Raw genomic sequence first — 27,946 nt, 5'->3', positions numbered from 1 at the left:
CTCTTTTTATCTTAAACAAAAGATATTTGACTGGATTTACATATTAAAGTAAACATGGAAAATTCAATACCTGTTTAAATGTTGACATGTAAAAGTTCATTTGTGTCTTCAACTTTATGTAAATAACACAATTACGAAAACTATTCACAACTTATACAAATCTAATACAAGAGATATTTTAATCCTCTATATTCATTTCTAGACACATAAAATTGTATTCTGATATTAATCCAATAAACATACACAGTACATCAGAATTGAAAATACAAAAAACACATAACTTCTAGACATTGAGACATGATTCCACAATTTAAATGCATCAAAAGCATTTCATTAAATATTAATTGATAAAAATGCATATTTAAACTGCATTAAATATATTTAAGAAATTATAATATAACCAGTAAAATCTCACATAGGAAGATATTGGAAAAAAGCTGGAGCTCTGTTCACAAAATATCTTTTGACAAATTAGGATCTAAGTTTTACTAAGAAATATTGAGACACTTAGGCAAACATTAAAACCTTACAAGAATTCTTAAAGTCAACATGTGATTCTCAGCTATAGTTTTATGTCTACACCAAGTCTAAATCACCAAGATTTTACACAAAATTTGAATTAATTGAACAGACTATCAATAATTTGACATCACAATTTAAATCTTTTTCACAAAACTTAGAGTAGCATCTCAAACCAGGATTTGTTTAATCAATTTCTCTGACTATACAAAATAAATGTCTTATATTTAATATTTAATGACAAAACTAAAAGATCTTATGACATCGATGTATAAAACATTCCAAAACTAATTAGAAGTTATTATTGATTTCAAACAATTTTTTTTATTAAAATTAATGAACAATGCATATATATAAATATATAACTAACTCAGATACTGTGAATGTAAGGTTCCACTAAAGTCAAAATATAGGACACTTCATAAACATCTAAACTTTGCCTGTATTTTTCAACCTATAATGAATAAAGTCTTACACTTTGAGAACATATGTTCATTTAAACATACTTAACATATACACACTGTGTAAATTGTAAATAAACTTGAAATTGTTATGTTGTGGCCAAACTGGTTCTTGGGGTGAACACTAAATTTTCAAAAAAATCTGGAGGCCTGCGAGACGACTTAATTTGCTTAAAATTGGTATGGATGAATAATGTCACATTTAATGCAGGGCAAGCTCATGTTGATTTGTCACATACATATGTTTTAATGGCATATTTGTCCAATTTCTGTATTGTAACTTCGATATTTGTTCACCTAGATACATGATATTTAAATGAACATATGTTTTCATAGTTTAGGATTTTACTCATTATAGGTTGAAAAATACAGGCAAAGTTTAGGCGTTATGAAGTATCCTATATTTTGACTTTAGTGGAACCTTAATCATACTTTTTTTATCATGATCATAGAACAATATTACAAGAATTTTCTAAAACATGATTTTTCACAAATTCATTAGACTTCCAAAATAATTTTATACAAGGTAGCTAAAAAAAACTAGCTTTTTAAACAACTCTTTGAACATTTTCCGTCCATATCTATTAATATTTAATTGCAACAGCTACAAAAATAAATACTTATGCAAACAACAACCACAAATATACCTGAACTTCTTTTAAAAACTCTAAAACTACATTCATACACAAGACACATAGAGTTTGTTTAAAATCATGCATTCAACACAATCAGTCAAATTCAAAATGTCAATGAACACCTGTTTTAAAAGTAACAATTCAATACGCAGTAACCATGGTAATTTAAAACAATAAAAGCTAACAACAACCAACCATCATGACTTTAACCAAGGATGTGACGACAGAGATTCTTTGTTTCTGTCTCCATAGTCATATAAAAGTTCTTCACCAGTGGAAATATCTCTTGAGGCCATGAGCATGAGGTAAGGTCGGTCATTTATTTCTGTTAATTTCATGTGGCAGTTGTTTTTGGTTCTACTGTGGTTGATGAGACGACCAAGTCGGCCACTCTCTGCAGTTGCGTCCACACTAAGGTAAAATAAAAATGCTGCATTAAATTTATATTGTTGTTTTGTATTTGTCATTAACAATCAAATGAGCAATGGTTCAATTACAGAAAAGACAAAGCAAAAATTGCAAATGTAGGTATGTCTTGGCAGGTATTTAGTAAACAAAATGCTTGATTGATTAGTGGACACAAAACATTGATCAGCAAATATTTCTTCAATTTAGGATATCAACATGGTAATGAGATAAAAATATTTCCAACTTCTACTCTACTAAAATATGATTGCTATTAAACAAACAAAAAAGTCAACATTTCTTCTGCTAGTACACATAATTATGACTCAAGCCAGCAAGTCATTGCTCTTTCTACTACAACCCCTAATGAAGAAATCGCAAATACCAGTTTTTAAGTCTCAGTTTCAATGGAGCTACTGAAAGCTTTTTATAAACAGTGCTTTATCATATATTAAAACACAGCAGCATTCTCTGCATAAATTTCATACTGGTAAATGCTAAATATTGAAATACAACCTTGTTTTAAGAAATCAAAGCGTCACATTACAATGATTCTAAAAGCACTGGAAAAAACACTGTGCAGGACTGGGGAGAGAAGACATTTAATACATATCAACCTGGCAATTAACATTGTAATTATTCAAAGCCTATGTGATAAATAAATAAAAGAAGAATGTGTCTGAGGAGACGAATGCCCCCACTCAAGCTTTGCAATTTTCCAAGTTAAAAATGGGCATAACACCAGAACGGTAAATGACTCACAACCCAAATTCAAACTCTGTCTGCGCGTTGTGGTTCTTAGCATTGTGTATGAGTTTCATAAAATTTGGATGAGACAAACTTAAGAAGGAGTGTGGAAACCAAAATTTTTCAGTTTTCCAAGTTATAAAGGGGCATAACTCTAGAACTGTAATGACTCACAGCCCAAATTCGAACTCCGTCTGTGTGTTGTGTTTCTTAGCAATTTGTATCAGTTTCTTAAAACTTGGATGAGACAAACTTAAGTTATTGAGTTTCATACAATTTGGATGAGACAAACTTGTTATATTGTGGAAACGAAAAAATTTGCAATTTTCCAAGTTATAAAGGGGCATAACTCTAGAAAGGTAAGTGACTCACTGTCTAAGTTAGAACTCTGCTTGTTTTGGTTCTTAGCATTGTGTATGAGTTTCATAAACTTCGCATGAGGCAAACTTAATTTAGAGTGCAGAAACGAAAATGAGACAGACGGACATAAGGACGGAAGGACAGCCAAGGGTAACACTTATTGCCCCTGTTGCCTACTGCGGGGGCATGAAAATGTGCAAGGCAATAATTTATTCGAAGTTATTCTACTTTGGATGAATATTTCAATAAAGGATTATTCATTGGTTGTATAATTTTCAATTTTCTGACCACTTTTGATTATTTTGATGAACAAATGCATAAATTAATTTCCAAATTTACAGCTAATCACTGTTTTTATCATCTATCTTACGTGTTATAGTGTTCTTTTTATTTGTCTTTGTATATTTTTTACCTTTACTGTTAAGTTCATTTTTTGGTAATATCCTTTTGGCATGGCTCAGTATTAATACATCCTGCCATTGTGTTATTGTGCTATGGTCATTTATTGTATTCGTCTTTCATTTTTGCTTATGTGGTTTGTCTATATAGTGTCTACATGCCATTTTGTTTTGCTTTGTTGACATACTTGTTTGTTTTTATAGTGATTGAGATTATTTAGTGATTGAGATTATAACAATGTTGACAGCTGTACCCCAATTTTTGACATTTTCACCTATTATGTCTGTTTGTTTTGTTCACACTATGTTGTCATAGTGTTTCCTGCAGCTTTTGAAAAGGGCAGGATCATTTTTTCTGAGAGGGCACTATTAGCGCAATGGGCTACAATTTAAGGGCACCCTTTGCATGGAGGACTACACTTTTAGGACACTCTTTACATAGATATAAAGGCACTGTAATGGATAGGGATTTAATAGAACATACCAGTGTTTCATATTTATGGGTAAGAAATAAAGATGTGTATATTAATTTGTTAATTTAATTCCTTTTTGTTATAAAATTATCACTTCTTAACTCTGACAGCTAATAGAATCTTGATCATGTTCATTCCGCAACTGCCTCATTTCAATCAATAACTCCAGTTATAAACTTTAATACTGGATTACTGAGACTGATTGTCTAAGGATGTGTTGTGAAAGTGGACTTTGCATGACCAAGAGCATATATGCAAAATTATGTATTGCATTTTAGATGCACAAAAGAAGTGCCACATGTAACCTTTTAGATCTCGCATGTTTATACCAATCAAAGTTACCTTGGCTCATAACTGTACAAATAATTTAGAATATTCAAAGATTTATATAGCAAGCCTTACTATACATATTCTTGTGCTTTTCGTCTTTTTTCCATTTGTGATTTTTTTTTATTGAAATGTTGTTGATTTTTCGTACTACTCAAAACTATTATGAGCTATATTCTTAACTTTAGTTTTATTAAGATAACAACAGTATGAAAGCCGATGTAAATTCTCACACAATCCGAAGTCTCGACCTACCGAACAGTGTAAATAGAAAATATAAACAAACATCGGATTGTTTACGTAATCAGTGGTAAGTTCATCCCATGCATCATAAAATTATACATGTAACTCAAACAAATGCTTGGTTCCCTTTTAAATTGTCTGCATTTTAAATTCGTAGAAGTACAAATCAATGTTGTCCCTATCAGATTCAATTGTGAATCATATTTGTACTCTGTCGCTTCAAAACTTGTAAATGTTGGCCATTAAAATTTTGATTTTGTTCCAAGGGAAATAACTCGAAATGGTCTTGCTAAAAAATGAATTGCAGAACCGATATTTAATTACGGCGGGATTGTAAAATGTGAAGGAAAAGGGGCATGGCGCCAAATTTTTTTCCTAAAAAGGGCAGGGCATCAAGAAAACACTGCAGGGCGCCATACCACGCCAAAACCTCCTGCAGGAAACACTATGTCAATATAATGGAATTTTATGACACTGTCAAAGTGAGAGGTTTAGCTAGCTATAAAACCAGGTTTAATCCACCATAAGGAAATGCCTGAACCAAGTCATGTGTTTGAGATTTTAATTTTGCCGTTTGCTAAGGGACTTTCGGTTTTGAATTTTCCTTGGAGTTCAATATTCTTGTTATTTTAATTTTTTCATAATTTTGAATATAATTCTTTGTCAAATTATCATAAGATGAGAAGTAACATGTCATCTCATGGAACAGTAACTTTATTCAAACTTTTTTCAACGCACATAAGAAATATTTTTGTTGAATTTCCAAGTCATCATTTGTTATAGCATTGATCAAAATTTTAAAAAGATTGAGTTTTTTTATAAATTATTCAACCTTACTTCTAGATTATATGCCTCATAAGTTGTTGTTTCTTGACTTGTTATATAGAGATTAACATATGCTGTATTTCACCTGTGTTATATCGAAAGACTTAGGTTATATACTGTAAATTCAGAATTATTGCATGCATTTACTATTGCAATTTCGACATAACCGACAAAAATGTAAGAATAATTATTGCAATTATAGGAAAAGCTGCGTACAAATGTACGTCAAATTACACAATGCAAATTCTTATTATTGTGATACTCCCCTAGTCATATTATTGGCATTAATAAAATTCTCACAATAATTCTACAGTATTGTCTTCTCAGTGTCTTTTGTGTTTAATTCAAGGTTGTTTGTTTCTGCCTTAATGATATATATACTCCATATCTCCTTTTACTCCCAAACATTTATAACGTACCAGTAATTAATAGTTTTATGAGTGAAGTAATACATGTAACAACCAATACTGGGGTCTTTGCCATAGTCCAACTCTTTCTGTTTTGCAATCTTCTGACTAATTAGGTTACCAGCATATTCCACAACAAAGTCGCCACGGAAGAAATCTTTACTGGCAATCACCCCACGACCTTTGTTTTCAATTTCTTCAACCTACAATATTTGATGGAAAACCTCAGTTAAAGTTGATGATATACTTTCAAGTATAAATGAAAAATTCGTTTGAACATAAAAGAAACAATTGCAAGTACATGTATTTTGATCATCATCTTTGCATAATTTGGCTAGGATTTTGTGTTAAAAATTCAATTTCAAAACCTTTTATACACCTTGACCCTATTATAGTACTGTGGATTCATTATTATTCGTTGGATACCAATTTTCCTGGATTTCGTGGGCACGAGTGACCCACAAATTCAAATGTTCAACTAATTGCAATTGCAAATTTTCTATAAGCTTTGTATGCAGAGATTATCAAAACAACCAAATTGCAAAATTGCAAGTTTTCCTCCATCCACGAAAATTGAAACCCATGAAAATAAATGAATCCACAGTACAATAGAAGGCAACTTGTTATTTTTGTGCCAGGCATAACAGTGAACAACAAGAAAGAATGACAGGGCATTATCTACATAGTAAAGTTAAACAAACATCTTTAAGATAAAATTTATCAATATTTTAGAAAAGAATGGATATTTTGTATTCAAAATTATTTATTTTGTAAAAATATTTCCTTTCTCTATTGGTACTGTACAGGTATACCTAACAACAAAATTATTTTCATTTACCTGTGTTTAAAGTTATTGCAAATGGATGGTATTTTTATTCGAGCATATTGTTTTTCTTCAATTGTTTAACATTTCTTACCGATATAACATGTTACTTTATTATTCTTCCCTTAGTTTATTTATTTTGTATTTACATTGTGTCATAGGTCAAATTTATTTGTTCAGTGTATGTTCAATGGTGTTAATATGTCCTTTGATTGAGTTAAGCTATTTCAGTTGATATTTTATAGTGTGTCTTTCTATGTTGTGATGTTACACTATTGTTTCAGAAAAAGGGTGAAGGTTTGGTACCATTAAAACGTTTAAACCCGCTGCATTTGTTTGCACCTGTCCTAAGTCAGGAATCTGATGTTCAGTAGTTGTCGTTTGTTGATGTGGTTCATAAGTGTTTCTCGTTTTTTATATAGATTAGACCGTTGGTTTTCCCGTTTGAATGGTTTTACACTAGTAATTTTTTGGGGCTCTTTATAGCTTACTGTTCGGTGTGAGCCAAGGCTCCGTGTTGAAGACCGTACTGTGACCTATAATGGTTTACTTTTATAAATTTTTACTTGGATGGAGAGTTGTCTCATTGGCACTCATACCACATCTTCTTATATCTATATATTGTTAAATTCATGATATCAAAAACCAAAATAAAAAATAAAAAGAACCATAGCAAAACAAGAGTGCAGACGCTGAAATGTCTCGCCTTCTTTACTAATCATTGATATTATGTTGATAGTCCTAAATATAAAGCTTTATTACAACTGTCACATAAACTTAACATTAACCAAGTAAACTAAACATTGACCAATGAACCATGAAAATGAGGTCAAGGTCAGATGAACCATGCTAGGCAGGCATGTACAGCTAACAATTCTTCCATACAACAAATATGGTTGACCTATTGCTTATAGTTTAAGAAAAACAGACCAAAACACAAAAACTTAACACTGAGCAATGAACCTTGAAAATGAGGTCAAGGTCAAATAAAACCTGCATGACTGACATATAGATGATAAAATATTTCCATACACCAAATGTAGTTGAACTATTGCATATAGTATTAGAAAAAAAGATCAAATTTCAAAAACTTAACTTTGACCACTGAACCATGAAAATGAGGTCAAGATCAGATGACACCTGCCAGCTAGACATGTACACCTTACAATCATTCCATACACCAAATATAGTAAACCTATTGCATGCAGTATTAGAAAAAAAGACCAAAACTCAAAAACTTAACTTTGACCACTGAACCGTGAAAATGAGGTCAAGGTCAGATGACACCTGCCAGCTAGACATGTACACCTTACAATCATTCCATACACCAAATATTGTAGACCTATTGCATACAGTATAAGAAAAACAGACCAAAACACAAAAACTCAACTATAACCACTGAACCATGAAAATGAGGTCAAGGTCAGATGACACCTGCCAGCTAGACATGTACACCTTACAATCCTTCCATACACCAAATATAGTAGAACCTATTGCATACAGTATAAGAAAAACAGACCAAAACACAAAAACTTAACTATAACCACTGAACCATGAAAATGAGGTCAAGGTCAGATGACACCTGCCAGTTGGACATGTACACCTTACAGTCCTTCCATACACCGAATATACTAGACCTATTGCTTATAGTATCTGAGATATGGACTTGACCACGAAAACTTAACCTTGTTCACTGATCCATGAAATGAGGTCGAGGTCAAGTAAAAACTGTCTGACGGGCATGAGGACCTTGCAAGGTACGTACATACCAAATATAGTTATCCTATTACTTATAATAAGAGAGAATTTAACATTACAAGAAATCTTAACTTTTTTTTCAAGTAGTCACTGAACCATGAAAATGAGGTCAAGGACATTGGACATGTGACTGACGGAAACTTCGTAACATGAAGCATCCATATACAAAGTATGAAGCATCCAGGTCTTCCACCCTCTAAAATATAAAGCTTTTAAGAAGTTAGCTAACGCCGCCGCCGCCGTAGCCGCCGCCGGATCACTATCCCTTTGTCGAGCTTTCTGCAACAAAAGTCGCAGGCTCGACAAAAAAACAGCAGCTTTTATTGCTGTTCTTCATGTCAAATTCATAGTGAGGAATTAAACATGGAGAAAAATCAAAATTTTATGATATAAAATGTGCAGTAAATGCAATACACCACAAAATAATGTATTTATGAAATTTTTAGTTAGTTGTAATAACTGAAATCAAATGTTTTTTCTCCAAACCCTGATATATTGATTGATGGTTAGCTTAAAGTCCAGTGAAAATTTTTTTCATGCATATTGAGGACAACAATGACCATGAAACCTGCAATACATTTTTTTTTTAAATTGTCAGGTTCTGTGGTATGATTTCCAAATGGAAAAGTGATAATTAAGACCAAAGTTAGAGAACCTAATGCAGATTTTGTATTTAAGACATTAAACATGTAAAATCTTAAAAAGATTTTTGGCTAAATTATGTTACCTTCAGACCTTCTTCTTTTTTGTTTAAAATTTTATCCTCTATCTCACACTGTTTATCTTTCTGAAAAAAAATGATAAAATTAAATATTTCATTGCCTTCATAAAGAATTATTTGTACACAATTTTCCATGATGCCTGTCTATTACAGACTTACTAGCTATGATGTTTCTTTCTTAATCACAGTTATGTATATATAATATCAGTATGATAAATATTTCTGGTTTTTTTTTGGTTTTTTTTTTGCTTTATATTTCATTACTACCAACAAATATTCAACACATTCTGTGTATTTGTCATGTTTTTGCCCATTAAAAATGGCAACAAACTTGCTTAAAATGATTATCACTAATTTTAAAATTTTTCTTTTATTCAGAGTGATAATTCTCCATCTCAAGCTTCTTGATTGACAGCCGATTTTTAATTTCTCAGTCAAGTCGAACAAGATTGCAATGAAGACATGAGCTAAACAGAGTATTTAGTCTCCAAATTTGAGGATGTCTCATCTCAGCTACCATTGTTCGATAGAGATTACAGCAGAGAAGCTCCTTTTTTAAAGCCATAGATAATGTATTACTCTCTAACCACACATACACAACTTGTTGTCATACATGTACACATGTATGTAGTATTTATACATATATCATGGAACTATAAAATCATCAGAATTGCAACTCTATTAGTCTGGGGTAATACTTAGGGATCATAGATTTATTCTTACGAGGAAGCTCCGAGCATGCTCGGAGGATGCTCGGAGCTTTTTCAGTAGGCTCTTCTCTGCAGTTTATGTGAAAATAATTATCATGATCCATTAAGATGTCAATCAAATCTACACCACTTCTATAATAAGGAAAGTTGAGCATTATAGAGGAAGCTCAATTAACACCTGTGTAAACAACTGATCTATTCAAATACATTTTGCATGACATTTTACAAATTATAGAAAAGATAAGAAATTCTTCAACAGTACTGTGTAATGCTTGGAAAGAAATCTCAAGTCTCCACAAAAAAGTGAAAGTCATTTAACAAAAAATATACAATTATTATATTTATTAATCATTTCTTTTTTTATAATAAAAAAATTCTCAAATCTTATAATAGATGATATGATTTAAAAATAGTTTATATTATATAATATGCTACATAAAAGTTATCAAGACACAAACAACAGTCAGGGGGCGATACTAAACAAGTTATTTTGTTTAGTTACTTAATATATGTTAATAGGTATTTTTTGTTTTTTTAAATTATTTGATATAAACTCAATAGTTATTTTAAATGTCAAAAGTGGACTAAATGTAGTTTTTAAGAATTTTTTCATCATTTCATTAAGTAAAATTAAGTATTTATCCAACTTGAGATGAGTATAGAGAGATTACTTTAAAAAAATGACAAAAATATTACTTTTATAAATTATTTTATACATCTTCGAAAAACTAAGCATACTTACAATTACATGTATTTAAGGAACATATGTAATTGTTTTTGATAAAGATTTCAAATTATAAATAACTTCAAGTCTTAATTAAATCACAAAGTTCCATCCATTTATATTTGTTCAACTATAAGATTTTAAAGGAAAATGTTATTTTAATAGCCCCAAGAGACCAATCTATGACCAAGAAGTGTGGCATCAGAAAGGCAATTAGTGTTTCAGGAGGATTTAAATAGTTTTATACTGCATGGGGAAAATAACCAGATGTGAAAATTTGTTAAAGCTTGTAAAACCTGTATGAATGGACACCTATAGAAATAATATTAACAGAAGTTACTTATTCATGATATATAAGTAATATTTGAAACAACCTTGTTTTCAATATAACTTGTATAAGTAATTTTGAAAATTACTTTTTTAAGTAATGCCCCTAACTATTAAAACAATGATAATTTTATAAAATAGCAAAGTTAGTTTTTTATAAAAAAAATCATGGCTACTCTAAGAAAGGTTGAGGAGGTAAAACCACCATTGTTTTCCCTCTAGTACGTCTCACTTTAATTGTCATTTTTTTTATAATTGTGCAGATTTGGTTTTATTTTAAATAAAGAAGTGAAGTTTTATCTTGACCTGTACTTGAATGAAAATCTAATATAAAATTGTTTCCCCCTATCAGTCTTTGTTTAATTGGTATTTTTCCAAAAATATGTGCAGAATTTATCTATGTTTTAAATAAAGAAATACTTGACATGAGTAAAGTTTTTTCTTGTCCTGTACTATAGTAATAAAACAACATAATTTTTCAGTGCATATAAGAAAGAAGACATCACCAGAATTAACCAACCAAATTCTATCCCCCTTTTTTTTTCTCTGTTTACAAGCTTTAGTAGCCATGTCCCCTAAAATTGCAAAAATATTTTATATAAAAAACTAACTTTGCTATTTTATAAAAAAAAATACCATTGTTTAGTTGAGGGCATTACTTAAACTAGTAATTTTCAAAATAACCTGCCCCCAAGGGTGACTGGGGAATAGAAGTATGGTCACCATTGGTCTTCCTCCGACCGGCAGTAAAACCCGTGCTAAAGTGGGGCGTCCGTTTGGCTGTGCTGGATGTACAAATTTGCAGCCACGTCCGGTCAGAATGGAGATGTTAAATCTGATGCCTCGTGTAAAGAGAGTGCCACGCTCTTGGCACGTTAAGAACCCTTGCAACAACTCTTTGAGGGGTCCGTAGGTGACCTGTTGCAAGGCTAAATTTCTGTCCCTATCCAATATTCCCTCATTTCCCGTGGCAGTCTAAATTTCTCCGACCTTAATCCCTTAATCTATTACAGAACCTACCTATTGTATTTATTGTGAACTTGTTCTCGTCCTGAATATGCATGAAATATTTGCCACTGGACGTTAAGCAACCAACAATCAATCAATCAAAATAACCTATACAAGTTATATTGAAAACAAGGTTGTTTCAAATATTACTTATATATCATGAATAAGTAACTTCTGTTAATATTATTTCTATAGGTGTCCATTCATACAGGTTTTACAAGCTTTAACAAATTTTCACATCTGGTTATTTTCCCCATGCAGTATAAAACTATTTAAATCCTCCTGAAACACTAATTGCCTTTCTGATGCCACACTTTTTGGTCATAGATTGGTCTCTTGGGGCTATTAAAATAACATTTTCCTTCAAAATCTTAGAGATGAACAAATATAAATGGATGGAACCTTGTGATTTAATTAAGACTTGAAGTTATTTATAATTTGAAATATTTATCAAAAACAATTACATATGTTCCTTAAATAATTGTGCTTAGCTTTTCGCTTAGTTTTCCGAAGATATATAAAATAATTTATAAAAGTAATATTTTTGTCACTATTTTTAAAGTAATCTCTCTATACTCATCTCAAGTTGGATAAATACTTAATTTTACTTAATGAAATGATATAAAAATTCTTAAAAACTACATTTAGTCCACTTTTGACATTTAAAATAACAATTGAGATTATATCAAATAATTTAAAAAAACAAAAAATACCTATTAATATAAGTAACTAAAAAAATAACTTGTTTAGTATCGCCCCCTGACTGTTGTTTGTGTCTTGATAACTTTATGTAGCATTTTATATAATATAAACTATATTTAAATCATATCATCTAATTATAAGATTTGAGAATTTTTTTTATTATAAAAAAAGAAATAATTATTTTAAAAATATAATAATTGTATATTTTTTGTTAAAGACTTTCACTTTTTGTGGAGACATGAGATTTTTTTCCAAGCATTACACAGTACTGTTGAAGAATTTCTAATCTATTCTATAGTTTTGTAAAATTTCAGGCAAAATGTATTTGAATAAATTAGATGTTTACACAGGTGTTAATTGAGCTTCCTCTATAATGCTCTACTTTCCTTATTATAGAAGTGGTGTAGATTTGATTGACATCTTAATGGATCATGATAATTATTTTCACATAAACTGCAGAGGAGAGCCTACCGAAAAAGCTCTGAGCATCCTCAGAGCATGCTCGGAGCTTCCTCATAAGAATAAATCTATGATCCCTTATACAAGTCAAGTTTATTTACTTGCAGATGCAATATTTAGTTCAACCATTTATCTCAATAACTAAACAAAGAAATCTATTGCGCACTGATGTTAAGTAACTGCAGAAGGCCTTCAAAAATTGCTCCCTGAAAGCTTGTAAATAGCAGTATTTTGAAGATAACAGACAGAGAAGATTTTGGTTGTCCATGAAATTATACTTTTATGAATAGTAAAGACAACTATTAATGAAAGACAATGTCTAAGGGATATTACTCTAACACCAAAATAATTTACCTGTATCAGTTATTTAAAAACACTTGTATAAGTATTACCTGATATATTCTTATAGTTTTCTTATATAAATTTTCAAATGTGTTTGAATTTAAATGTTCTCTCTCTTGATAGTTGTGTTTTGCCAATATCCTTATTAACTGTTTAATACACTTTCTTTAGTTTTATAATCATATGCCAAAAGATTTTATATCATTTCAGTATTCATTTCAGTTTCAATAATGGCATTTCTTATCACTATACGTTAAACAAGTTATAAGGCACAATTCCCTTGGTGTGTGATAACTATGATACACTATGTAAATAATATGATTTAAAAAGAATGTCAAGCCAAACTGTCCTTTAGATAGTTCTATTCCAAAAGATTACAGAACTTGTTAAAAGTGAACTAATGAATTTTTTTATCATGTTTATGTCTAAAAAAAATCACCATTAAATTATCTAATTCTGAAGACACAACAGCATCATCAACCAAACCCTCACTGTCCATTATTGAGTAGTCTATTGTCTTTCTATTCAGTCTAACTCTTTTAGCAGTACTACATGCCATAGTTACCATATTCAAATGAAATTAATTGTGAAATTTACATTGTGAAATTTACATGTATGAAATTAATGACATGTGAACAATAGGAACCAATTACTCTATAATTAGATCTCAAATGGCTTCACATGTGTATGAATAATTGTGTCATTGTTTGTTTATTAAGGAATACAGGTGGTGTCATAAATAATTGTTCTAATTACATGAAATTTGCAAGAACACCTGCCAAACTAATTAATATAAATGGCAATTTGTGTTGGTATAAACAATATTCTTTATTGCCGTATATGATTATTTCAACAATATGTTATAAAATATTACACACAAAATGTTACAATAAAATTGGATAGAAACTTATTAATAATAGTTAAATTTTGCTGAATTTTAGATTCAATCTTTTTGTGGTTGCTGTTTAAACAAACTAGAATAAAAGCTATACAAAATCAGTTCATTTAAGGGGGTACAAAACACTTAAGGGAGTTAACTCTTTAGAAATCAGCTCAAAAATACAATTACAGACAAATCTAAGCTTCTCAATGATCCAAATTAGTGTTTGTCAAACTGATACATATCCAATGAAATAATTTCTGTAAATTGAGTGGATAAAATTTCTTGAAATCTCTATATTTTTGTCAGTGTACATGTATAAGACTTTTAATTGATTTAGAACATTCAAATATGTAATAAAAGATGAATTTTGGTCTGTTATGTAGGGTTCTCATATCAACTCAATTTTCAGTTACAGACTTAGAGATTTGTCCAACCCAAAATAGGTTAACAGATGTATTGATATTCATTTGCTATCCGAAGCAGCTCATATGGAATATAAACAAATCAGTGGTTGGTAAATTTTGTTTAAAGCACGGTTTGGGGATTTTGGCTTGATTTTTCAGTACCAACAATCACAAATATATAAATTAAAAAGTAAGAACCTAAATCATACAAAAGTTTAACCAGATATTGCCAAAAGCACCATTCTGGAACTTTTAAAGACAACAATAATGAAATGATTGTATGTCATTTTAAAATCAACAGAGTTCAAAACTTATTTAGCTTAGAAAATTAATCAATTATTAATCATACTTGTTTTAAGACATATATTAGTATATTATTTATTTATCAGTTTGCCTACTTAATGCAAAAAGTGTGTAAATATAAATTAAAATTTACCAATTCTGACTTGAAACTGTATTATTTATAAAAACAAACCTCTAATTCAGATTTACATCTCCTGTTACTACGTCTGACAGGGTAGAAGTCTGTCAACAGGCTGTTCTGTAGACTTGGCTCTGCTGTCTTTCTGTAAAATTAAGACAGAGAATACAGGATATTTTTTTCATGTTCAAATACGAGAACTGGTACAAGGGACTCATCATGAAATAAGTTGTTTTTTTTATAATTTAAATCATTTCTTTTTTTCTACGATTTTGCTTGACCTCTTTTTTACTTAGAGATAATTTGTCATATCACACTACTCAAGTGATATGGGTTTTTTTCAGACTTGAAGAAAGAGAATGTAAGATGTTATTGATTTAGCCTAAAGAAATCGTGATAACTAGATTATTAATGGTCTTACAAACTTCAGGATGTTTCTCGACTAAAAATCTCGGGGCTGTCACTCTCCATAAGATTGAAGCTGAGAAACACTCTCTAGTTTGAAAAGCCATTGATAATCTACAATTATCTACCATAACCAAGAAACATAGTGTTGTCACCAAGATCTAAAAAGGGAAAAATGTAAGCGAAATCTACCTAAAAGTGCACATAAAAGAGGCATTATTTGGTCCCTGATATTTCATAAGGGATCATAGATTTATTCTTACGAGGAAGCTCCGAGCATGCTCCGAGCTTTTTAAGTAGGCTCTTCTCATCAGTTTATGTGAAAATTATTATCATGTTCCATTTAGATGTCAATCAAATCTACAGCACGTCAATCAAATCTATAGCACTTCTATAAAAAGGAAAGCCTAGCATTATAGAGCAAGCTCAATTAACACCTGTGAAAACATCTGGTCTGTTCAAATACATCCAAGCATTCTCCAAGCATGCTCGCTGCTTCCTCATAAGAAAAATTTGTAAGGGTTCTGCGGAACCCAGAGTCTCGCCTACTTTTGCTGTTAATTGCAGGCTCAACAAAAATGAGGAAAAAAATTAATAAAAATATTCCTCTCTATAGTATCTTTTGATTGTAAGTAGCTTCTGTCCAAGTTTGGTAAAAATCCAGGATAGTTTATGATTCTTATAAATGTTTTAAAAACTTAAACTGCAGACTGTATGTAATGTTAACTGGAAGAAAAACTAAGTCCATTTATAAGTAAAATACGGAAAAAAGGAACAAAATTTTAACAAAATTTCCTTCTAGATACTAGCTTTTAATCATAAACAAGCTTCTGTCCAAGTTTGGTACAAATCCAGGATAGTTTGAGAAAGTTATTAAAATTTTAAAAACTTTAACCACAGAGTGAATGTAATGTTTCCTGGCAGAAAAACTAAGTCCATTTATAAGTAAAATACGGAAAAAAATGGATTTTTTTTACAAAATTTACTTCTGGATACTATCTTATGATCATAAACAAGCTTCTGTCCAAGTTTGGTAGAAATCCAGGATAGTTTAACAAAGTTATTCAAATTTCAAAAACTTTAACCACAGAGTGAACATTTGTGGACGCCGCCGACGACGACGGAATGTAGGATCGCTATGTCTCGCTTTTCGACAAAAGTTGAAGGCTCGACAATAAATCTATGATCCCTAATAAAGTGGTATTCTTCACGCCTTTCACACTGTTATTTCTATTGATAAATTATAAGTGTTTTAATCTGAAAAATGTTAAATGTAGGAATGTCATTCCTAATCATGCTAATGTTACTATGATGTTTCTGCAGATTTGGATTTAAAGGCAAGAAATTTGAAGCCCTCGTGTTTATATTTAAGACAAAAAACATAGGAACATCTGAGGGAGGTTGTTTGATGGATTGGATTTATATTCAAAATAAAGCCCTAAAACTATGACCTTAACATACCTTATCCTTTTTTCTGAACTTAATTATAGTCTCCACAAACTTACATTCTGTTAATGTACATTTTTTGGTCAAAGGACTTCAGGTAAGTCAAGTCTTTTAATATTGTAAAAGGACCTTTAATAATGGTTCACTTTAAACACCTACATGTAATCAGAATACTTTATTCTCTTTACTTTTGTAAAATATTTCATTTTTTCGAATAATATTGAATCTAAATGAAAAATGGTTTGAAAATCTAAACCAACTTTTTCCTTGATGATTTCTTCTTATTCTGTGAAGTAGACACCGTTTTTGTTGATTTCTTTGGTCCACCATTAGGCTTTTCTTCTTCTGCATCTTTTTCTTCATATTTTTCTAAAAGAACCTTGAAGATACCAACAATAGATTAGGATACATATTGAATATATAGTTCACTCTGTATTGAAAAAAATAAATAATGTGCTCATGGGACTCAGATGCCCCCGCATGTAAATATACTGCTAATTCTGAAATTTTTCAATTCACAAAGGGACATAACTCAAGAACGGAGAAAGGGTGCCACCCAAATTAGAACTTTATCTGTGTTTGGTGGTAATAAGCATTGTGTATAAAGTTTCAGACGGACTGACAGATGTACTGACAAGGGTAAAACTTAACAATAATGAATCTTATATTTACAAATGGAATTAGTGACTTCATGAAATCCATCAAGCAAAAGAAATTGTTCATAAATTGTAATAATGAAAGTCTTTTTCTGCTTGGACTGAACTATTCAATTTCTTTACAAACAACTTTTTTTACTGCTGATAACCAGTGAAAAATAAAGCTAAATGATTAACTCTGTTTATGTGAAATTGTCATTAATTAGATCTTTTATGATAAATTCTAAAGCCTGCTAGTTAATGTTTTGTTAAGATTAATACTTTCTTTTTTTGTAAAAAACTCGAATGAACTTAACTTAAAAAAAAAGGTGCATCTAGAAAACCAGATAAGTAACTTAAAAAATATGTACCAAACATGCCAAAGGAATTGTGACAATTGAATTGATAGGAAAATTTTAATTTCTTAACCATCAATATCTATACAAGAAATCTAACACACAACCTTCTATAGCAATATTACAGTACCTGTTTACATTTAGGTTGTTCAGTACTAGAGTTACTGTCTGTTTCAACTTTATCTTTTTGGTCTTTTTCATTGTCTTTGGCAGGTGAGGGTTCAGGGGTCAATAATATTGAAGAATTGGAAATGTCAATTTTGCTAGTTTTGGTTTCTTTGAATTTTTCATCCTTATCCTCTGAAAGAATATTATGCATATAAAACCATATCCATATAAGCCCAACAAAGCACATGTTGGCAACAATATACAACTATTTTGTTTATCTTATATTTGTCTTTGTTTTTCCTTCTGATTTTTCTTTACACAATACCAGATGAACAGGTATGTTGGATAACAAAATTGCATGCATGTTCATTAAAACAAAAGTAAATATAAACAATTTTGCATTTCCTCAAGGGGAAAAATCAAAATTTATTTGTTTTAAAAAGATGATTAATTATAAATTTATACTTAGAAAAAAAAAGGGATTTGTTAAGGGTTTTTCGGTGGACTTAACCTTGAGACTTTTCAACAACATATCAATTGTTGTAACTGTTAACTTTACAATGTTTATATTTCATCAATATACAAGACAGAATTAATTAAAATAAAACATGTGAAATCTTGTTAAATGTGCAAATTGCAGATGTTCATGTCAAGTGCATGTATAATACTAAAACCCAACTTTGTGAAAACACAATATTTTCCAGATTCTAACATAAAAAAAAAATCCAATCTACAAAAAAACCTACCTTTATTAGGAAGGAGACCTTAAAGTGATTCTTAACACACATTTGTTTTGTGATAAATCATAACTGTATTTGTAGTTTCATTGTTTTTGGACATGGATCGATTTCAAACATGTCAAAGCCTTTTGATCTCTCCATGGAAGTACATGTATCATATTGACAGGAACTACTACTACCCGACTTCAAACGTTTTATCTTCGATGCCGCATGCAATTTAATGACATGTTAATTATCTTGAAATATCTTTCTACAGCGCTCCCTGGGTTTTAAATAAGTGCTAATAAATCATTGTAGTTTCTGTCAATATAATACTTCCATGATCTCTCTAAATAGTGTAAGGTTATGCTTATACAGCACACACATGGTGAGAGTGTTAATTATTCTTCTTGGTGCCTTGTCAGACTGAATGCTGCAGATTGATGGTAATTTGTTCTCAAATACCACTCAACACATTCAAGAGATATTCAATGACAGAGTGGTATAATCAATGTGTTTTCACTATGAATCACCCTATTTTCACTGTGAATTACTCGACACCAGCATGAGTGATTTTTAGAAAAGATACCCTTTGGGTGTTTTTTAGTAGACTACCATCATGACCATGCATACCTTGCTGTGATTATCGTGAATCTTGTGGTCAGTACTTCGCTTCGAATTAATAAGGCTTGTGTTCATACAAATTGTATTGAAGTAATGAGATGTTGCGCACAAGGCAACATTACGTATACAATAGGCAATGTAAACAATAGGTAACGTTAGTGATGTTAGTTACTTAGTAAATGAACAGCGGCAAATACTTGACAGTGATCAGCAGTTCAATAGTTGTTTTTACTAAATATAACATGTATAAATAAGAAGATGTTGTATGAGTGCCAATGAGACAACTCTCCATCCAAGTAACAATGTATAAAAAGTTAACAATTATACATGTTATAGGTCAAAGTACGGCCTTCAACATGGAGCCTTGGCTCATGTAAAGCATGTAAAGGTACAAACATATTTTGGGATGTATCTTTAATTTTTATATGCACCTTGACATATGAACTTTAACATTGAAGACATAGGTTTAATTTTCATTTTGATAATCAAGATTATATCTTACCAGTTTCTTGACTTGTCTTTGGACTTGGTGGAAAGTAGTCAGTTATTCTTGAAGGAGTGGAAACCAAGGGTGACTGAGAATCGCTCATTTTCAAACCTGAAAAAAAAATACATATCATATACTCGCTAGACAACTAAGAAAGTCTTGAAAAAAAAACCAATCAGTTTCATCGATCAAATTACTTGATTCAACCATCATCCCCAGCAATTGTCTTAAACATGTTAAAAGACACAAGTAGTTCCTGGTGTGTTTCTAATCATACTTAACTAAATTTTTTTTTGAATTAATGTAATGTTTGCTAATCATACAGTCATGACAGTGAAATAACTTTTAGCATGTAACCATCAGACATAAGGTTGTTTAATGTTTACATGAATCCATGACAACTCACACCAGACCAACTTTAAATTAACCAGCCCAATAATTAAAAGATGATTATTATGTGGCTGTTCTTTTAAAAAAAGAAATACCAACTGGTCCCGTTAATGAATACTGATGAAAACCTTAGAAAGGTAACTTATTTTTTTTAATCCTTTTGTTTTGGTTGAAACAAAGCAGAAAGAAGTAAGTGAGAACATAAATACTAGCATGACTAGATTGACAGTTGAGCATCTCTGTGACATACAATGTTATTGGCCATTGTAATTGTTTAAGATGTTTGTTTTCTGGTCAATATATATATATGTAATGATGTTTTACAAGATAAAAAAAGAATTGTGGTGTTTTACATAATTTTATTCTCAGATGATAAGCTGCAATGTTCATATGCATAACAATAACATTAAATAAACTGTTAACAAAGAGATATGTCTTGCCTATTTGTTATTTTGATACATTTGATAGTACAAATGTTGAAATTAAAATAGCAATACTTTTAACAATAAACATGTAAGTTATGCAAATATTCAAAGTGAATGAACCATGACAGAAAGTAAAGGTCTAAACAATCTCCAAGGAAATGAGATGTGCCAATGCTAATACAACTGCATACCAAATACAATTGACTTAACATTATTTGTTCCCTTTACACAAACCTAAACACAAACATTAACTTGTAAACTATGTAAAAATTTCAAAGTCAATGAACCATGATGAGGGGGTGGGGCTATATTATCTCCATGGAAATGAAACTTTCAAATGCCAATAAATTTGCATACCAAATATCATTGACTTAACATTAGTGTTCTTCTTAAACTGATCTAATCACAAACTAATACATGTAAACTAAGCAAAAGTTTCAAAGTCCATGAACCATGACTGAGGGGTAAGAACCAAATATTCTCCATGGAAATGAGATGTGCTAATGCTTATACAACTGCATACCAATAATCATTGACCTACCACTAACTGACTAACAGTTCCCCTTAAACTGACCTAATCACAAACTAATACATGTAAACTAAGCAAAGGTTTCAAAGTCAATAGACCATGACTGAGGGGGTGGGCCAAATAATCTCCATGGAAATGAGATATGCCAATGCTTATACAACTACATACCAAATATCCTTGACCTTACACCAGTAGTTCCCTATAAACAGACCAAAAAAAAAAAGATTGCAGAGTTCGCGAAAATGGTCGGTCCTGTCGGTCAAAATGAGGCTCGGATCAGTATTTTGAAGGCTAGTGCCGATCCCTTTGACCGATGTAAAAACGGACGTTGTAGTGCATATTGCGACACTTTTTTACATCGGTAATTAGATGAACCGCAACTGTTTCCAATAAGTGTTTACATCGGTTATCAGATGTACCCGCTGCCAATTTCCGGTACTGGTTTATGGATTTATTATAAACAAACCAAAGCGGCAATCTACACGTGGCCTACTAAATTTGTTCATAGAGCCATCCCTGGCAAACAATCGGCGATTGAACCCTACAATGGAGCAAACAAATACTGTAACAGCCGAGAAACAGTCAGAGCTCTGACATAAACAAGTCAGAATAAAATGACTTCCATAGGTCAGATATAATTTGATGTAAGTGTTGTCTCCCTTCTTGCACTCAACAGAATATGACTTGTACCGGTCAGTTTATGTCAGACTTTAATTTATCATAAAATGACTTCCACAGGTCAGATTTTGCACAAAATATTGTGACTTAATATCTTCATATTCTAATAAGATTTATGCCCCTTTTTAATGCATTTTGACTTCGAGAGGTCATTTTTGTTCTGATTTGAAGCAGTCATTACTACCACTTTGTTATCAATCTCCATAAAAATATGGTGATTACTAGTTTCGAATTAAAGAGTTTTAAAAAGTGGGGCTCATCTGACATCATACCTTCTCCTTTCCAGAATCTAAACATAATATATTTATCTCATCACTTTCAATTATTTCAAAATACAAAGAAAAACCAGGTGAGAAAAAATGGATCATACAATTTTCTGAATATCAAAAGATTTACAAAATACAATATTGGATACATTACATGACAATACTTCAAATCTTCCAAGGAAAAACAAGACACTTATTCATGATAAGACTATGTGATAAAAGATATATTCTCATCCACTTTAAGCTAAATGTATTAAGAGCAAAACATTTATTATTTTAATATTTCATTGAGGTAAATACTGTTGTGCAAACTGACTCAAACAAGTCACATTATGTTCTGACTTACTAAACGTATTACAACTTTTAAGTCTAGTATTGTCATATTGATTTAAAAATGTATAGGTAAGCCAGATAAAAGACTGAGGAAATTAGGTCCCCATAAGTCACAATAATGAGGACTATAAAAAAGTTTATTTGGTATATTCAATATTAAATGTATTTTGTTTTAAACAGGTCAAATCATGTTCTGACTTAAAAGAGTCAGTCCAAAACTAAAATAAATTTATTGAAATATTTAAGCCGGGCATTGCCATATGATATTAAATGAATGTATGGGAACGTCAGATAAAAGACACAGGAAATATATGTTAAGATCCCCTAAAATAAATAACCATTTGACTTAATTGTTTCTAAAAATTTATCAAATAATAAACTCGAAAATGGCAGATTCAGAAGCAGTCTGAAAGGAAGGACTTTCTTGGATTAAAGGAAGTACACCTAGCTTTGATTGGAAATTTTGTTCTGTAAACTGACTTTAACAGGTCAAATCATGTTCTGACCTCAAAGAGTCGGTCAAAACTAAACTTATTACAACTTTTAAGTCTAGTATTGTCATATTGATTTAAAAATGTATGGGAGAGCCAGATAAAAAACAGAGGAAATAAGGTCCCCTAAAGTCACAATAATGAGGATTATATAAAAAAGTTTATTTGGTATATTCAATATTTAAATGTATTTTGTTTTAAACAGGTCAAATTATGTTCTGACTTCAAAGAGTCAGTCAAAAACTATACTTTAACTAATTATTGCAACTTCTAAGTCTGGCATTGTCATATGCATTTAAGAATGTATGGGAAAAACAGATAAAAGACACCCAATAATAAAGTCACAATAATGAGGACTATAAAAAAGTTTGTTTGGTATATGTAATATTCAAATGTATTTTGTTTACAAATTTCATCAAATTATCTTAAAATTTTATTCTATTTCTGTATTTTCATGACTTTTTCTTTTCTGTTAAGTTAACACATGGAACTTTTGGTTGTAAAAAATATTATTTTAAAGACCATTTGACTGAATTGTTTCTAAAAAAACTTATCAATTAACATGATTAATTAACTAAACAGTAGCAGATTCAGATAAAGGGAAAAAGGGGGGGGGCTTAGAGGAAGAAGACCTAGTTTTGATTGGAAATTTTGTTCTGTAAACTGACTTTAACAGGTCAAATCATGTTCTGACTTCAAAGAGTCAAACAAAACTAAACTTATTTCATTTTTTAAGTCTAGGATTTTCATATTGATTTTAAAATGTATGGGAAAGCCAGATAAAAGCCAGATGAAATAAGGTCCCCTTACGTCACAATAATGAGGACTATAAAAAAGTTTATTTGGTATATTCAATATCAAATGCATTTTGTTTTTAAAGATTTTCATCAAATTATCTTAAAATTTTATTTTATTTCTGTATTTTCATGACATTTTTCTTTTCTGTTAAGTTTACACATAGAACTTGTGGTTGCCAAAAAAAATAAAATTTTAATAACCATTTGGCTGAATTGTTTCTAAAAAAACTTATCAATTAATTAACTCAACAGTAGCAGATTCATATTTACAGGGGGGGGGGGGGGGGGGGGGGGGGCTTAGAGGAAGAACACCTAGCTTTGATTGGAAATTTTGTTCTGTAAACTGACTTTAACAGGTCAAATCATGCTCTGCTTTCAAAGAGTCAGTCAAAACTAAACTTATTAATACAACTTTTAAGTCTAGTATTGTCGTATTGATTTAAAAATGTATGGGAAAGCCAGATAAAAGACAGAGGAAATAAGGTCCCCTAAAGTCACAATAATGAGGACTATAAAAAAGTTTATTTGGTATATTCAATATTAAATGTATTTTGTTTTAAACAGGTCAAATCATGTTCTGACTTAAAACAGTCAGTCCAAAACTAAGTTTATTGAAATTTTAAAGTTGGACACTTCCACATGATATTAATGAATGTATGAGAACGTCAGATAAAAGACATAGGAAATATATGTAAGATCCCCTAAAATAAATAACCATTTGACTTAATTGTTTCTAAAAATTTATCAAATAATAAACTCAAAAATGGCAGATTCAGAAGCAGGGCTTAAAGGAAGTACACCTAGCTTTAATTGGAAATTTTGTTCTGCAAACTGACTTGAACAGGTCAAATTATGTTCTGACAAATTGACTTAAACAGGTCAAATCATGTTCTGACTTAAAAATATCAGTCAAAAACTAAATTTATTGAAATTTTTAAGTCAGGCATTGCCATATGATATTAATGATATGTATGGAAAAGTCAGATAAAATACACACGAAATACATGCAAGATCCTCTAAGATAAATAACCATTTGACTTAATTGTTTCTTAAAACTTATCAATTAATAAACTCAACAGTGGCAGATTCAGAAGGGGACTAAGAGGAAGAACACATAGCTTTGATTGGAAATTGTGTTCTGTAAACTGACTCAAGCAGGTCAAATCATGTTCTGACTTATAAGAGTCTGTCAAACACTAAATGGATTGCAACTGTAACAGTTGGGCATTGTCATGATTGTGATGTGATTGTTAGAATGTATGGATACAAGTAGGAAAAAAGATCACAAATATTAAGTCACAATTTTTAGAACTATATAAAAGTTAATTTGGTATATATTTGATATCTTAATATTTCATTGAGGTGTCTCCTGTTGTGCAAACTGACTTGAACAAGTCACATTATGTTCTGACTTCAAAGAGTCAGTCAAAAACTATACTTTTACTAATTATTGCAACTTTTAAGTCTGGAATTGTCATATGCATTTAAGAATGTATGGGAAAATCAGATAAAAGACACCCAATAATAGTCACAATAATGAGGACTATAAAAAAGTTTATTTGGTATATTTAATATTCAAATGTATTTTGTTTACAAATTTCATCAAATTATCTTAAAATTTTATTCTATTTCTGCATTTTTATGACTTTTTTTTCTGTTAAGTTAACATATGGAACTTTTATTTATAAAAAATATTATTTTAAAACCATTTGACTGAATTGTTTCTAAACAAACTTATCAATTAATTAACTCAACAGTAGCAGATTCAGATTAGGGGGGGGCTTACAGAAAAAGACCAGTTTTGATTGGAAATTTTGTTCTGTAAACTGACTTTAACATGTCAAATCATGTTCTGACTTCAAAGAGTCAAACAAAACTTAACTTATTACAACTTTTAAGTTTAGTATTGTCATATTGATTTAAAAATATACAGGTGAGCCAGATAAAAGACAGAGGAAATAAGGTAGCCATAAGTCACAATAATGAGGACTATAAAAAAGTTTACTTGGTATATTCAATATTAAATGTATTTTGTTTTAAACAGGTCAAATCATGTTCTGACTTAAAAGAGTCAGTCCAAAACTAAAATAAATTTATTGAAATATATAAGCTGGGCATTGCCATATGTTATTTAATGAATGTATGGGAACGTCAGATAAAAGACACAGGAAATATATGTAAGATCCCCTAAAATAAATAACCATTTGACTTAATTGTTTCTAAAAACTTATCAAATAATAAACTCGAAAATGGCAGATTCAGAAGCAGGGCTTAAAGGAAGTACACTTAGCTTTGATTGGAAATTTTGTTCTGTAAACTGACTTTAACAGGTCAAATCATGTTCTGACTTCAAAGATTCAAACAAAACTTAACTTATTACAACTTTTAAGTCTAGGTCATATTGATTTAAAAATATATAGGTGAGCCAGATAAAAGACAGAGGAAATAAGGTAGCCATAAGTCACAATAATGAGGACTATAAAAAAGTTTACTTGGTATATTCAATATTAAATGTATTTTGTTTTAAACAGGTCAAATCATGTTCTGACTTAAAAGAGTCAGTCCAAAACTAAAATAAATTTATTGAAATAAATAAGCTGGGCATTGCCATATGTTATTTAATGAATGTATGGGAACGTCAGATAAAAGACACAGGAAATATATGTAAGATCCCCTAAAATAAATAACCATTTGACTTAATTGTTTCTAAAAACTTGTCAAATAATAAACTCTAAAATGGCAGATTCAGAAGCAGGGCTTAAAGGAAGTACACCTAGCTTTGATTGGAAATTTTGTTCTGTAAACTGACTTTAACAGGTCAAATCATGTTCTGACTTCAAAGAGTCAAACAAAACTTAACTTATTACAACTTTTAAGTATAGTATTGTCATATTGATTTAAAAATGTATGGGTGAGCCAGATAAAAGACAGAGAGAATAAAGTCCCCATAAGTCACAATAATGAGGACAATAAAAAAGTTTATTTGGTATATTCAATATTAAATGTATTTTGTTTTAAACAGGTCAAATCATGTTCTGACTTAAAAGAGTCCGTCAAAAACTAAATGGATATGCATAAAATCTGGTTTTTTGAAAAGATGGAGAGATTAATGAGTCTATATTTTGTTATTCCGACTCACAAATGTCACTATGTGACAAATTGCGGGAATTTTTCTCTCCTTTTGACTGATTCCTATATGTTGTATGGGTGCCATAACTATCACTACAACATGTACAAAGTCAGCACATTCTAAGGGACGCCATCAAAAGACCAATGTAGGATAAAAAAACTTAAATCAAATAGTTTGGGGGTGGGGGTGGGGTTAAAGTTGCTGCAAGTTTTGTTTATCCAAAATCGATTTTACATAAATCCATATTGGTCAATCAATCTTTCCCAAATTAAGTTAAGAGGAGGGGTGGGTGGGTCAGTGAAAAAACTATGTGATGTGAATTAAGTTTTTTATCCTATATTGAACTTTTGATGTCGTCCCTAATGACTTGACCTATTACAGTATTTCTGTCTGAATTTTTTATGAATATTCTGTATTTACTAATTTAACTACATGTATGTTATTGCAAGTGTATTAATTAGCTTTGTTTATTACTTATATTAAACTAAACCTCTATTAATCAATTATCTTTACTCTGGTTATTGATTATATAAGAAAAACTCTGCCTATTACTATATGACTGTAATCTAAACTCTGATTGTTAACATCCTGGATTGCATATCTGCATGACCATTAAACTCATGGTATACCCATTTTATTTGAGGATATAAAAGTATTGTTTTTTCAATATAACATTTTCAGACACATTGAATCTGTGAAGACAACTTTCAATTTGACTTGAGAAATTAAAGAGTTTGTAAGCAAAATGTTGGGGAAATTTAATTATAATTAAGAATGTTTAAAATTAGTTAAGAAAAAAGCCGACATTAATAATGTTAAAAAAAATTTGAGGAGAAAAAACATACAAATATGGTGACTTTGTTGTCCTTCAAGAAGCCGTACATATAATCCATAATATTTTCACTGTTTTTTAAATACATGTAAAAGTTGAAAGATAACTATCTATTGATTTTTTTTTAAATAGCTTTTTTCACAACACTTATAACTTTGTAATTTATGTTCCATTGTACACTTGTTATTCTTAATATCTTTAAAAATTGTTGTT

General features: G+C 30.4%; 1 protein-coding gene across 1 annotated transcript in view; it reads right to left on the bottom strand.

Moving 5' to 3' along the window:
- Nucleotides 1-967: 967 nt before the first annotated feature.
- The window catches only part of LOC127712630 (N-lysine methyltransferase KMT5A-A-like), a 40,827-nt gene continuing 13,848 nt past the window's right edge, over nt 968-27,946 (bottom strand). The window contains exons 2-8 of the mRNA XM_052219191.1: nt 19,878-19,973; nt 18,055-18,224; nt 17,194-17,312; nt 15,137-15,227; nt 9,109-9,168; nt 5,813-6,003; nt 968-2,026 (exon numbers count right to left, since the gene is read on the bottom strand). Of these exons, the coding sequence (XP_052075151.1) occupies nt 1,813-2,026; nt 5,813-6,003; nt 9,109-9,168; nt 15,137-15,227; nt 17,194-17,312; nt 18,055-18,224; nt 19,878-19,965 (933 nt within the window). The 5' untranslated portion in view covers nt 19,966-19,973 and the 3' untranslated portion in view covers nt 968-1,812. The remainder of the gene's footprint in view (nt 2,027-5,812; nt 6,004-9,108; nt 9,169-15,136; nt 15,228-17,193; nt 17,313-18,054; nt 18,225-19,877; nt 19,974-27,946) is intronic.

This window comes from Mytilus californianus, unplaced genomic scaffold (genome assembly GCF_021869535.1).
Source record: "Mytilus californianus isolate M0D057914Y unplaced genomic scaffold, xbMytCali1.0.p SCAF_8, whole genome shotgun sequence".
Lineage (NCBI taxonomy): Eukaryota > Metazoa > Mollusca > Bivalvia > Mytilida > Mytilidae > Mytilus > Mytilus californianus.
This window is presented reverse-complemented; position numbering and strand designations above follow the sequence as displayed.